Genomic DNA, 15,481 nt, shown 5'->3' on the forward strand with positions numbered 1-15,481 from the left:
TAGTACTTTACTACACTATTTATATATCAGTCCTCCAAAGTAATATCTATGATGCTACCTGTACAAGAAAATGCAAACAATAGACATATAGGGCCTGATACTATCCCTACTCCACACAGCACAAGACAGTCAGAAAGCTACCCTAATAAGGCTGCTGGGGATTCCCCTGGTGCATGGGAATCCCGGGGTGGTATATCCTCAGCTCTATATCTTTGGTTCCTGACCCTCCCTAGAGGACCACAACTAACAGCATAATTCAGGCTGGCATAAATTATGATGGGCACAGAAGAACCAGCCAGATCAGGGGAATGGAAAGATGGCTCACAGACACTTTTTCTCCATTGTCATGTCCTGGCTGGTCAGATTCAATGATCTAGCCCATAAAACCTGACAAACACTCAGTTATTTTGACATTACAGGCCAGGTTCTGCTCCACTGATGTCAACAGTTATTCTGGATTTACATTGGTGTAACTGAGAGCAGAATTTGTCCTGTTTTATCTTTGTCTTCACTGGTACAGATGTCAGAGTATGTTTTGAACATCAGTTTAATTTTTTTTTCTTTATAACACTTATGAAACACATTTCCCTCTCTTGATGGTTAAACATTAATGTGAGTTATTGGAAGTAATTCCACACCTGGTTAGACAGTAATGTAAAGATAGTTCTTCCCACACAGGAGATGGAGTGGCTAGTGCAAGACAATAAAAGATAGCACACAGGAATTAATTCAGTACCTTTCTTTCCTCTCTTGCTGAACACTGCATTCCTACAGGACATACTCCCCATTTCAGGGATAACAGGGGAGGTTTATCCAAAGACAAATGACCACACAGAAACACTGGGAGAGTGCAAAGGCATAACAGAAATGAGAATGAAGAGTACTGTATAATGGCTTTTGCAAATGCATTACACAATATTGTAACACAAAACACCTGCAAGGCATGAATGTTTTTACTATAACAGGACCTTTAGGTCTGTGCTCTTTCAAATGGCAAAGGGGTGAATCCAGCTTTTGAAGGATGATGTTTTAACAACTAAAGCTGTGATAAGTAAGTAAGTAGACAGCAGAAATTAGGGGAGTAATTAGCTCATTTAACAACATGTCCATGGGCTGGGGCATGTGTCATCTCTCTGGCTCTGCCTTCCCTTGCGTTGCTGCTTTGCCATTTTAATTTCAGGGTCTCCACACACAGTAATTCTTTTCATGAGAAATGGGCATGGAGAAATGAAATACGAGCCTCATCAGTTCCACACGCCTGCCAACAGCATGGAGTAAACTGCATTGATGAGGCAAAGGGGGATTACAATCCTAGTCAGTTCTGCAGGATTCTACTGGTTTGGTGCGGAAGATTACTGGAAGAAAGGTGGAAAGTGTAAGATTCTTACTGAAATGAAAGCCCCAGATGATCTTGTGGGGTCTATTTTAAATACCATTGTCCTCTGCAGTGCCTACTGTGCTAAGAGCCAATATACATTTTCTAATGATGAATTAGGTAAGAATGACTATTTTACTGTAATTATTTAAATATAAGAGAGTGGGTAGTTTTACCATCTCTTATATCAAAGGATGCCATAAAATGTTGCAATTTGCTAACCTTTCTGGCTTTTCAGATCCACTTTTCTCACTTGACTAACATAAACATCTATTGCCCCCTGACGTGTAGAAGCTTTTAGACATCCATCCGAGGAATCTGAAAAATGAGAGAATAAAAGGATTAAGTCTGAACGACATTTGCTCTAGGATTTTTGAAGTAATTTTCAAAATATTAAACTCTGAGCTGGATTCAGCCACTGGGATAATGAATTGGTATTTTCTGTGATATAGCTTTCCCTCATCTAGCTCGGACCAAACTCCTGTCCTATGTGCAGTGTCAGAGTACACAGGCTTTATGCAGGAAACCTTTCTCTTTGATTGAGCTCAGAGCTGCCACCTTGTTTCTAGGGTTGTGGAAGCAGCCATGGCCTACTCCATCTTCCTGAGGTGGAAGTTTTACCATTCTGCATCATTGCCCTTAACATCACTAGCTCACTATAGAGGGGGAACTTCATCCCTGTGCAGACAGCCAGCACAAGGCCTAAGCACCACTTAAGCCTTCAAATGAGGCCTGCACTGAACCTCTCTGTGGGGTACATTTCACTCAGAGAAAGCCACTATACATATAAGGTTGCCAGGGGTCCAGTTTTTGACCAGAATGCCCAGCCAAAAAGGGACTCTGGTGGCTCCGGTTGGCACCGCCGACTGGGCCGTTAGAAGTCCGGTCGGCGGCGCAGTGGGGGGCCAGGGCTAAGGCAGGCTCCCTACCTGCCCCAGCTCCACATGGCTCTGATAAGCAGATGCCAGGTCTCTGCGGCCCTTTGGCGCTGGGGTGTCCAGGGACTGGGAGGCTCCATGAGCTGCCCCCACCCCAGTGCCGGTTCCGCAGCTCACATTGGCCAGGAACCACAACCAATGGGAGCTGTGGGGGGCAGCGTCTGCCAGCACGGAGAAAGCACACAGAGCCTCCCTGGCTGTCCATGCACCTAGAGGCCGCAGGGATCTGGCGGCCGCTTTCTCAGAGTGGCGGTAAGCACCACTGGGACCCTCTCTCCCCCCTCCCCCCTCCCCCACACTCCAACCCCCTGCCCCAGCCCCGTGTCCCCTCCTGCACCCCAAACCCCTCATCCCCAGCCGCACCCCAGAACCCACACACCCAGCCGGAGCCCTCGCCTCCCTGCACTCCAACCCTCTGCACCAGCCCAGAGTACCCTCCCGCCGCAAACCCCCATCCCTGGCCCCACCCCAAAGCCCTCACCCCCCTGCACACCAACCCCCTGGCCCAGCCCGAAGCCCCCTCCTGCACCTCAAACCCCTCATCCCCAGCCCCACCCCCAGCCGGACCCTTACACCTCCCCCCCCATCCACTCCAACCCCCTGCCTCAGCCCGGAGTCCTCTCCCACACCCCAAACCCCTCATCCCCGGCCCCACCCCAGAGCCCACATGCCAAATTCCTCATCCCCAGCCCATACCCCCTCCCACACGCCAACCCCTGCCCCAGCCAGGTGCAAGTGAGTGAGGGTAGGGAAGAGCAAGTGACAGAGGGAAGGGGATGGAATGAGTGGGGCGGGGCCTTGGAGAAGGGGCGAGGCATGGGCAGGGCCTCAGTGAAGGGGCGGGGCAGGGGCATTCGGTTTTATGTGATTAGAAAGTTGGTAACCCTACATACATAGGCAGTATGGAGTTTAGCATAACGACCTCCCATCTCCCATACAGCACAACTGAGATGATTTTACTAATTTTTAGGCATTGTAGAACAGTGTTTCTCAACCTTTTTGGGCTCAGAACCCATTTGTAAATGTTTATGAACTATCATAACCCAGTTAATAGTCTGGGGCTGGAGGCCCTGGGATGGTTTTAGTCAGGTCCTGTCTCTGAGGGGGTTGGGCCCTGCCTGGCACTCACCCCACAGTATCAGCTCCTGCAGCTCCTGTTAGGATGGCTGGGCTTGGCTCTCCACTAGGGTTGCCACCTGGCTGGTATTTGACCGGCATGGCTGGGTTTTTTTAATGGATTTACCAGTTGCCAGAAAAATAATTTAATCTGACAAGTATTATTTTTTTATGTGGGTCTAAAGATTTGCATTATTATTACAGTACACTGGGATATCTAATGTTAAAAGTTTCTATGTCCAGCTAAAGATGCTGCAAGTGTTCCCACTTCCGAAGTTTAAGTAAGAAAATGATGTTATTAGTCTTATCTATGTGTGTTCTCTCTCTAAACACTATAAGTGGCTGTTAAGGGGGGATTGTGGAGTTGCTTTGGGGTTGGGGTTGGGGTTGTGGCAGGCTTGCCTTGAGGGAAGGAGGTGCCAGGTTTTTTGCATTTCAAAGGTGGTAACCCTACTCTCCACTCTGGGTGTTGCAACCTCCGGGGTTGCAGCACTGCTCAGACTTGGCCTTGCACCCGTGACCTGAACAAATTTGTGTGAGTGGAGTTGTGACCTGGCTCATGGGGTTGCAGGTGCCACTCACTCAAATTTGACCTACCCAGACTCCCGTCATACTGTTGGCTGGGCCAATCGTGAGCGGCGCTGGGACCCCAGAGGCTGCACTGCCTGGAACAGGGAGGTGAGCCAAGCAAACCCGTGGGACAGGAGCCACCACATGACCCTTTGAAACAATCTGGCGCCCCAATTTTGGGTACAACCCAATGGGTTGAGAAACATTGTTGTAGAGTATAGAGGGACAGGATATTCTCCCTACATTTGAAGTTTACTTAACTGGAGACAGAATTACTGAATTTTGATATTTATAGAAAACCGACACATACAGATAACTGTCTGATACCTCACTACTGGCTTAGAAAGCAGCATACATATATTTTCCTTCATATATTATCAGTTTTCATCTATGACAACTGAAGACTCTCTAAAGGAATGACTACACAAATACAATGCTTCAAAAAGGGCAAACCAGAGATGGAGACAACACATTCTACAATTGTCTCCATTTCCTGTCATTGTACTTGCAATTCATTCAGGCTTCAGATAAACAAGTTTCAACAATGTTATACTGAAAGTCTGCAGAATTAACTTTTGAACAAACTAAGGGATTTTTCCCCCTGTAGATAAAGATTCTAAATCCCAATCTTAATTTAAGAAGTATACAGAAACGCCAGAGATTTGAACAAATCTGAAAAAATATCAAGCAGCATGATCAATGGTAAGTGAACTAAAAATCTTTTGTCCAGACAGTGGTTGGAATGAACAAATCTTTCCACTGTGGATTTCTTTTATCCAAAGGATGTATTGGCAAGGAATGTGAAAGGTTGACAGAAACCATTCCCTTTTTCTGATGTTTTGCATGTGCGTAAAAAAGATAATCAGCCAGAAATGTCTAAAACTACATACATGAGTCTGACTGAAGCTAATTAGAGCTGACCTGGCAATTTGACATGGGGAAGATTTCTGGAGAACAACATGCTTGATTAGTAATGGGGAAGAAAAGAAGAATCCAAGCATAATGCTCTAAGCTCTTCTGTTGTCTTTAGCAATAAGCAATTACTGAACTGGTCTGCAAAAAGAAAAGGAGTACTTGTGGCATCTTAGAGACTAACCAATTTATTTGAGCATAAGCTTTTGTGAGCTACAGTACTCCTTTTCTTTTTGTGAATACAGACTAACACGGCTGCTACTCTGAACTGGTCTGCAGTTTTTTGTTTTAACTGGGCTCTCAACCCACAGATGTGACAGACCAACACACCAATTTTAAGAGTAACAACATGGGAAGGGAATGTTTTCTCACAGCTAAAGCTGCTTTCTTAGAGGGGAAAATATTAGGAAGAAAAATAAGTGTGGCCATTCCAGCTGTAGTCAGCTGGGAAACTGACAGCATCTTTTGGCTCATTTAAAACAGCAGTAAGAGTAGCCTCCACAGAATTCTGAAAGGGATTTTGCTGGAACTGGACCATGATCAAACAAACAATTGGCTCAATACAAGTCCATTTTTACCTGCCTGGATGCTTCATGGGAGAGTGACACACTAACCAGACTGCTCAGGAGAACCGCCACTAACAGCCTGTATAGTACAGTAAATCCCAGTCCTCAAATACAGTGTTTCTATGGCCAATTCTTCAGTGAAACGCTCTTGAAAAAAAGCTCTGCTGGGATTCTCCACCATGGGCAGCTGCTTCTTCCTAACATCAGAGCAATTGTAACTGAAATACTTTCCTTGTGGATTGTATTTTCTAAATGGACAACCTACCCAATTCTCAATTACTGAGGGACAATCTCCACTCATTGTTATATTTCGCTTTCCACAACCAAATCTCTTATCATGACAATACCCGAGTATTCAGATTCTAATATCTAAACTGTATTGTTAAATCTATTCACCTATGTTTGCGTTATTGCTGATTATGTACTCCATGTATCATATGACTTTAAAAACAAACTTTGTATTTGTGGATAATCTAAGCACTATACCCAGATGTACAGATACTCTTTTCTCAACCTATGTATTATATAGTTTTTTTTAACAATAGCTTTAATAAAAATTTTAAAAGGCTGACAGTTAGAAATTTGCCAGGCTTCCAATTCAAATAGAGAGACTCCATTTAAAAAATAATTCTATATTTGAGGGAAAACCCTGCGTGATGCAAGTGCACTCAGCTGTTCCACTCTGCATAAAATACTTAAATATTCAGTGGAGCAGGACTGTAATATGGGTCTCTCAGGTAACTGACCTAACTATTGGGCTTTAGATTCTCGCGGTCTCTCTGCTCCAGTGAATACCTCAGTATTTCATACAAAGTGGAACAGCTTCAATAGAAGAGAGAGAGAGATCCACCCCAGAATATCCCATAGTCTGGTGGTTAGGGCACTCACCTGGAGTGGGAGACCTGGGTTCAAGTTGCTGCTCTGAATCAGGCAGAGTAGGGACTATGAATATGGGTCTCCCATGTCCCAGATGAGTGCTCTAACCACTGCTGTACATGGTATAAGGGCAGCCCCACTGTTGCTGTCATCATTGTGGTGTTTCATGCAGGACCCAATACAGTAGGCCAGCTCTAAGGAGGCTTCTGAGAATGCCAGTCAGATCATGGACAATAAGTGGGGGAATACCTAGTTTGAGGAGACCAGCACAAGTTTGAAACTGAGCAGATCAGGGTGTCAGGACTTAGGCAGCTTTGTACATGCCTGCTGACAGAAATTTAGGTACCTAGGGAACTTTACTAGCAGAAATGTAGGCACGTGGGAATTTAGGCAACAGGTAAGCATGGGCTTGAGGTAGGGCTGTCAATTAATCGCAGTTAACTCACGCGATTAACTCAAAAAAATTAATCACAATTAATTGCACTGATAAGCAATAGAATACCAATTGAAATTTATTAAATATTTTTGGCTTTTTAATCTACATTTTCAAATATATTGATTTCAATTACAACACAGAATACAAAGTGTACAATGCTCACTTTATATTATTTTTGATTACAAATATTTGCACTGTAAAAGTGATAAAAGAAATAGCATTTTTTCAATTCACCTCATACAAGTACTGTAGTGCAATCTCTATCCTGAAAGTGTAACTTACAAATGTAGATTTTTTTGTTACATACTTGTACTCAAAAACAAAACAATGTAAAACTTTAGAGCCTGCCTGTCCACTGACTCCTACTTCAGCCAATCACTCAGATAAATAAGTTTGGTTACAATTTGCAGGAGATAATGCTGCACGCTTCTTGTTTACAAGGTCACCTGAAAGTAAGAACAGGTGTTCGCATGGCACTGTTGTAGCTGGTGTCACAAGATATTTATGTGTCAGATGCACTAAAGATTCATATGTCCCTTCATGCTTCAACCACCATTCCAGAAGACATGCTGATGACGGGTTCTGCTCGATAACGATCCAAAACAGAGCAGACCGACTCATGTTCATTTTCATAATCTGAGTCAGATGCCACCAGCAGAAGGTTGATTTTCTTTTTGGTGGTTCGGGTTCTGTAGGTCCTGCCCCTGAGTGTTGTTCTTTGAAGACTTCTGAAATCATGCTCCACCAGTAGCCTAGCCAGGGAGGAAGCGGGGGGAGCAGCCGCTCCCCCTCTGAGCACAAGTGGTGCCTTTTTAATTTATAGGTGCCTTTTTAAATTTTTACTCACCCGGCAGCACTCCAGGTCTTCGGCAGCGGGGGCCTTCGCGCGCTCTGGGTTCTTGGTGGCATTTTGGCGGTGGGGGCCTTCAGTGCCGCCGAGGACCTGGAGCGCCGCCCGGTGAGTACAAGCGGATGGCACCTTTTTTTATGTCCACTCCCCTGTTCGCTCCACCTAGCTACGCCACTGTGCTCCACACCCCGTCCCTCTCAAGATTTGGGATGGCACTTCAGATTCTTAAACCTTGGGTGGAGTGCTGTAGCTATTTTCAGAAATCTCAGATTGGTACTTTCTTTGTGTTTTGTGAAATCTGCAGTGAAAGGTTCTTAAAACAAACATGTGCTGGGTCATCGTCCGAGACTGCTGTGAACATGAAATATATGGCAGAATGCAGGGAAAACAGAACAGGAGACATACAATTCTCCCCCCAAGGACTTCAGTCACAAATTTAATTAACACATTATTTTTTTAAAAAGCATCATCAGCATGGAAGCATGTCCTCTGGAATGGTGGCCAAAGCATGAAGGGGCATACAAATGTTTAGCATATCTGGTACTTAAATACCTTGCAACACCGGCTACAAAAGTGCCATGCGAATGCCTGTTCTCACTTTCAGGTGACATTGTAAATAAGAAGCAGGCAGCAGTGTCTCCTGTAAATGTAAACAAACTTGTTTGTCTTAGCGATTTGGCTGAACAAGAAGTAGGACTGAGCGGACTTGTAGGCTCTAAAGTTTTACATTGTTTTGTTTTTTAATGCAGTTTTTTTTGGTACATAATTCTACATTTCTAAATTCAACTTTAATGATAAAGAGATTTCACTACAGCACTTGTATTAGGTGAATTGAAAAATACTATTTCTTTTGTTTTTTTACAGTGCAAACATTTGTAATAAAAATAAATATAAAGTGAGCACTGTAGACTTTGTATTCTGTGTTGTAACTGAAATCAATATATTTGAAAATGTAGAAAACGTCCAAAAACATTTAAATAAATTGTATTCTATTATTGTTTAACAGCATGATTAATCATGCAATTAATTTTTTAATCACGCGACTTATCACGCAATTAATTTTTTTAACTGCTTGACAGCCCTAGTTTTAGGATCTAAATTTTGAACTGAGGCACCTAAAGTGGCAGTTAAGTGCCAGAATACCTTTGTGGCTCTTGAGAGACAAGGTGGGTGAGGGAATATATTTTATTGGACCAACGATGTGGATCTAGTGTTTTCTTGACATCTATGATGCTGAAAAGGTACCATACCTCCAACTGAAAGGGTCAGGCCCCAGCCTCCTCTGTGCATGCTTTGATCAGCAGTTGTACTAGTCAATGCACAGTTGTACTGGCCTGCCCCTTTGTACCCTCTGCATGACTTCTACCTCTCCACACTTTCCCATGCACAGTACACCTTTATTGAGTTAGGGCAGGCACTAAATGCTCCTGGGGGTGGACAGAGATTATATCTATTTTGGAAAACACTGAGCACTCTGTCAGATTTAAACAAACAATAATACAACACTACAATCCATGTTTAACTGTGGAATTGGGCTTTTGGAAATGATACTGTAATAATTATTAGACTATATCTCTGATGTTAGGTAATGAATGAGATATAAATGCCTAAATGGTAGATTAGGCAGAACATATACAGTACTACGTTAATAGTTAAAAAGTCAACATCTTTCTTTTTGAAAAGGCTGTTGAAGTTGATATTTGTGTTTAAGTCTTCTTTTGTCTTCTATTTCTCTTAAACAAGTTAGAGAAGGAAATATAACAATGGGTTAAAAAACAGAGGCTGGAAAAGCTTGGATAACAAAACGGTCTGAAATTTAAATGAATAATGCTGCAGGAAAAGTATGGTCTTGCAACAGTTAATGAAGCTTGGTGGGACAAAGTACACAACTGAAATGTTAATAGAGAAGATACATCCTATACAGAAAATAGAAAAAAGGAGATGAAATGGGACGGGGTTATTTTATATATAAATACTTACCTAGTTCTAGATGGTGCTAATATGAATGAACTATTGAGGTTAAAAGATAGAGAGAAAGTAGAGGATATTTTACATTCAGAATCTGTTATGAACAGACAACTGAAAGGGAAATAAAGATGAATCATTCTAAAGGAAATGGAACAGATTGCTAGAAAAAATGACTGGTATTCTTGAGTAACTCCAATGATCTAGGTATTTACTAGTACAAAAATGCAGTGATGCAAAATGTCCTTGATACGTTCTTTGTTTAATTTTATGGATAATAGTTTTCTAGAAATAAAGGCAATCAGTGGGGAGACCAGCTTGGTTAGAGTTTATACTTCACCAGAAATGAAAATGGAAAGATGGTGTGATAAATAAAGTGGGGAATAGCTCCCTTTGATGGACACCAAGCCAGCCAATTAGTTGTAAAATCCCTCTTGGTAGCTGTTCTTTACTTGCTTTACCTGTAAAGGGTTAAAAAGTCCCCCAGGTATAGGAAAAAAAAAAAAGTGGGCACCTGACCAAAAGAGCCAATGGGAAGGTAGAACTTTTTAAAATTGGGAAATAAACTTTCCCTTTGTCAGTTGTTCTCTGGACTGGAGGGACAGAGCAGCCATGCTATAAGCAGCTTAAGCCAGGTATGATCATAAATTAGCAGATCATGCCTAGAACTACTTATCTGAACTCTAAATGTGTAAGTAGATCAGAATGTTTAGCTAGACACGATTAGGGTTATTTCTTTTATTTCTTATTGGCTTGTGGACTCCTCTGTGCTAACCCCAGATGCTTTTGTTTGCTAGTAACCTTTAAACTGAACCCCCAAGAAAGCTATTTTGGGTGCTTAATTTTTGTAATTATTTCTTTTAAGATCTAGCAAAAAGCCTAAATTCCAGATGTAATTTTTCCTTTTTGTTTTTAATAAAATTTACCTTTTTTAAGAACAGGATTGGATTTTTGGTGTCCTAAAAGGTTTGTGTATGTTGTTTGATTAGCTGCTAGCCACAGCTAATTTCCTTTGTTTTCTTTCTCAGCTCTTCCTCATAGTGGGGATGAAAGGGCTTGAGGGTACCCCACAGGGAGGAATTCCCAAGTGCTCCTTCCTGGGTTCAAAGGTGTTTTTTTTTTTGCATTTGGGTGGTGGCAGCATCTACCCCTCCAAGGTCAGAGAGAAGCTGTAACCTTGGGAGTTTAATACAAGCCTGGAGTGGCCAGTATTAATTTTTAAAATCCTTGCGGGCCCCACTTCTGCACTCGGAGTGACAGAGCTGGGATTCAGCCTTGACAGATGGGGATACTAAAGATGGTGAAACCTGGAATCCACTATCAGAGGGGTAGCCGTGTTATTCTGGATCTGTAAAAGCGGCAAAGAGTCCTGTGGCACCTTCTAGGCTAACAGACATATGGGAACATAAGCTTTCATGGGTGAATAGTGGGTATTCACCCACAAAAGCTTATGCTCCAATACGTCTGTTAGTCTATAAGGTGCCACAGGACTCTTTGCCGCTGGAATCCACTGATCAGGATCAAATTGGAGGAGGAGGAGAAGCCCTGGAGATATTAAGTATCAGTGAGAGAGAATGTCAAACTGAAAGAGTGACTGGGAAAATGAGATATGGTTGACATATGAATCAATTGGTGCAAAGATACTATGTTAATGGGTACACTAGAGATGCCTACGGTCACGTCTACACTATGTGCACTATGGAGGCAAAGTTATGGCACTGGAGCTATTCTCCTGTAACCCTGTAATGTTGCCACAGGCCACAGACATGGAAGAGATTTATCTGCTGCTGTAGGAACTTCACCTCCCCAAGTGACAGAACTAGGTTGATGGAAGAATTCTTCCGTTGATCTAACTGCATATAAACGGGGTTAAGTCGGCACAGCGATGGCGCTCAGGGTTGTGGACTTTCACACTCCAGAGTGCCGTAGCTCTGTCAACGTAAATTTTAAGTAGAGACCAGGGCCTACACTAGGACTTTAGGTCGAATTTAGCAGCATTAAATCGATGTAAACCTGCACCTGTCCACACAATGAAGCCCTTTATTTCGATTTAAAGGGCTCTTAAAATCGATTTCCTTATTCCACCCCTGACAAGTGGATTAGTGCTTAAATCGGCCTTGCCGGCTCGAATTTGGGGTACTGTGGACACAATTCGACGGTATTGGCCTCTGGGAGCTATCCCAGAGTGCTCCATTGTGACCGCTCTGGACAGCACTCTCAACTCAGATGCACTGGCCAGGTAGACAGGAAAAGAACCGCGAACTTTTGAATCTCATTTCCTGTTTGGCCAGCGTGGCAAGCTGCAGGTGACCATGCAGAGCTCATCAGCACAGGTGACCATGATGGAGTCCCAGAATCGCAAAAGAGCTCCAGCATGGACCGAACGGGAGGTACGGGATCTGATCGCTGTTTGGGGAGAGGAATCCGTGCTATCAGAACTCCGTTCCAGTTTCTGAAATGCCAAAACCTTTGTCAAAATCTCCCAGGGCATGAAGGACAGAGGCCATAACAGGGACCCGAAGCAGTGCCATGTTAAACTGAAGGAGCTGAGGCAAGCCTACCAGAAAACCAGAGAGGCAAATGGCTGCTCCGGGTCAGAGCCCCAAACATGCCGCTTCTATGATGAGCTGCATGCCATTTTAGGGGGTTCAGCCACCACTACCCCAGCCGTGTTGTTTGACTCCTTCAATGGAGATGGAGGCAATATGGAAGTAGGTTTTGGGGATGAAGAAGATGATGAGGAGGAGGAGGTTGTAGATAGCTCACAGCAAGCAAGCGGAGAAACCGGTTTTCCCGACAGCCAGGAACTGTTTCTCACCCTAGACCTGGAGCCAGTACCCCCCGAACCCACCCAAGGCTGCCTCCTGGACCCAGCAGGCGGAGAAGGGACCTTTGGTGAGTGTACCTTTTAAAATGCTATACATGGTTTAAAAGCAAGCATGTGAAAGGATTACTTTGCCCTGGCATTTGCGGTTCTCCTAGATGTAGTCCTAAAGCCTTTGCAAAAGGTTTCTGGGGAGGGCAGCCTTATTTCGTCCTTCATGGTAGGACACTTTACCACTCCAGGCCAGTAACACGTACTCGGGAATCATTGTAGAACAAAGCATTGCAGTGTATGTTTGCTGGCATTCAAACAACATCCGTTCTTTATCTCTCTGTGTTATCCTCAGGAGAGTGAGATTGGTTGAAATAGAGTGCTTTTCTTCAGGGGACACTCAGAGGAGCCCATTCCTGCTGGGCTGTTTGCCTGTGGCTAAACAGAAATGTTCCCCGCTGTTAGCCACAGGGAGGGGGGAAGGTTGAGGGGGTAGTCACGCGGTGGGAGGAGGCAAAATGCGACCTTGTAACGAAAGCACATGTGCTATGTATGTAATGTTAACAGCAAGGTTTACCCTGAAAGAGTGTAGCCACTGTTTTATAAAATGTGTCTTTTTAAATACCGCTGTCCCTTTTTTTTTCTCCACCAGCTGCATGTGTTTCAATGATCACAGGATCTTCTCCTTCCCAGAGGCTAGTGAAGCTTAGAAAGAAAAAAAAACGCACTCGCGATGAAATGTTCTCCGAACTCATGCTGTCCTCCCACACTGACAGAGCACAGACAAATGCGTGGAGGCAAATAATGTCAGAGTGCAGGAAAGCACAAAATGACCGGGAGGAGAGGTGGTGGGCTGAGGAGAGTAAGTGGCAGGCTGAAGAGAGTAAGTGGCGGGCTGAAGACAGGGCTGAAGCTCAAATGTGGCGGCAGCGTGATGAGAGGAGGCAGGATTCAATGCTGAGGCTGCTGCAGGACCAAACCAGTATGCTCCAGTGTATGGTTGAGCTGCAGCAAAGGCAGCTGGAGCACAGACTACCACTGCCGCCCCTCTGTAACCAACCGCCCTCCTCCCCAAGTTCCATAGCCTCCACACCCAGACGCCCAAGAACGCGGTGGGGGGCCACTCCACCACAGAGGATTGCCCAAAAAAAAGAAGGCTGTCATTCAATAAATTTTAAAGTTGTAAACTTTTAAAGTGCTGTGCTTAAAGTGCTGTGTGGCATTTTCCTTCCCTCCTCCACCACCCCTCCTGGGCTACCTTGGTAGTCATCCCCCTATTTGTGTGATGAATGAATAAAGAATGCATGAATGTGAAGCAACAATGACTTTATTGCCTCTGCAAGCGGTGATTGAAGGGAGGAGGGGCGGGTGGTTAGCTTACAGGGAAGTAGAGTGAACCAAGGGGCGGGGGGTTTCATCAAGGAGAAACAAACAGAACTTTCACACCGTAGCCTGGCCAGTCATGAAACTGGTTTTCAAAGCTTCTCTGATGCGTACCGCGCCCTCCTGTGCTCTTCTAACCGCCCTGGTGTCTGGCTGCGCGTAACCAGCAGCCAGGCGATTTGCCTCAACCTCCCACCCCGCCATAAATGTCTCCCCCTTACTCTCACAGATATTGTGGAGCACACAGCAAGCAGTAATAACAGTGGGAATATTGGTTTCACTGAGGTCTAAGCGAGTCAGTAAACTGCGCCAGCGCGCCTTTAAATGTCCAAATGCACATTCTACCACCATTCTGCACTTGCTCAGCCTGTAGTTGAACAGCTCCTGACTACTGTCCAGGCTGCCTGTGTACGGCTTCATGAGCCATGGCATTAAGGGGTAGGCTGGGTCCCCAAGGATACATATAGGCATTTCAACATCCCCAACAGTTATTTTCTGGTCTGGGAATAAAGTCCCTTCCTGCAGCTTTTGAAACAGACCAGAGTTCCTGAAGATGCGAGCATCATGCACCTTTCCCGGCCATCCCACGTTGATGTTGGTGAAACGTCCCTTGTGATCCACCAGAGCTTGCAGCACTATCGAAAAGTACCCCTTGCAGTTTATGTACTCGGCGGCTTGGTGCTCCGGTGCCAAGATAGGGATATGGGTTCCGTCTATAGCCCCACCACAGTTAGGGAATCCCATTGCAGCAAAGCCATCCACTATGACCTGCACATTTCCCAGGGTCACTACCCTTGATATCAGCAGATCTTTGATTGCGTGGGCTACTTGCATCACAGCAGCCCCCACAGTAGATTTGCCCACTCCAAATTGATTCCCAACTGACCGGTAGCTGTCTGGCGTTGCAAGCTTCCACAGGGCTATCGCCACTCGCTTCTCAACTGTGAGGGCTGCTCTCATCTTGGTATTCATGCGCCTCAGGGCAGGGGAAAGCAAGTCACAAAGTTCCATGAAAGTGCCCTTACGCATGCGAAAGTTTCGCAGCCACTGGGAATCGTCCCAGACCTGCAACACTATGCGGTCCCACCAGTCTGTGCTTGTTTCCCGAGCCCAGAATCGGCGTTCCACAGCATGAACCTGCCCCATTAGCACCATGATGCATGCATTGGCAGGGCCCATGCTTTCAGAGAAATCTGTGTCCATGTCCTGATCACTCACGTGACCGCGCTGACGTCGCCTCCTCGCCCGGTATCGCTTTGCCAGGTTCTGGTGCTGCATATACTGCTGGATAATGCGTGTGGTGTTTAATGTGCTCCTAATTGCCAAAGTGAGCTGAGCGGCCTCCATGCTTGCCTTGGTATGGCGTCCGCACAGAAAAAAGGCGCGGAACGATTGTCTGCCGTTGCTCTGACGGAGGGAGGGGCGACTGACGACATGGCTTACAGGGTTGGCTTCAGGGAGCTAAAATCAACAAAGGGGGTGCCTGTACATCAAGGAGTATTTCAGGCAGGACTGCACGGAGGGTTCCAATAAGAAATGGTGCACCTAAGTTATCGTTCTTATTGGAACAAGGAGGTTAGCCTGGCCTCTGATTGATACATGGCTAGATTTACCTCGCTGCACCTTCTCTGTGAGTGACTGCAGTGTGACCTAGAGGAATGAGTCCCCTAGACAGGGGA

The 15,481-nt window shown here is 44.9% G+C and overlaps 1 protein-coding gene across 2 annotated transcripts in view; it reads right to left on the minus strand.

Moving 5' to 3' along the window:
* Window positions 1-15,481, minus strand: part of FAM185A (family with sequence similarity 185 member A) — a 77,789-nt gene that overhangs the window by 12,871 nt on the left and 49,437 nt on the right. The window contains exon 6 of one of the 2 annotated variants that reach the window (XM_084638820.1): window positions 1,598-1,693. The exons of the other annotated variant lie outside the window; for it this stretch is intronic. Within the exon in view, the coding sequence (XP_084494946.1) occupies window positions 1,598-1,693 (96 nt within the window). The remainder of the gene's footprint in view (window positions 1-1,597; window positions 1,694-15,481) is intronic. 2 annotated transcript variants of the gene reach the window in all.

This window comes from Lepidochelys olivacea (genome assembly GCF_965140295.1).
Source record: "Lepidochelys olivacea isolate rLepOli2 genome assembly, chromosome: 1".
In the NCBI taxonomy this organism is placed as follows: Eukaryota; Metazoa; Chordata; order Testudines; family Cheloniidae; genus Lepidochelys; species Lepidochelys olivacea.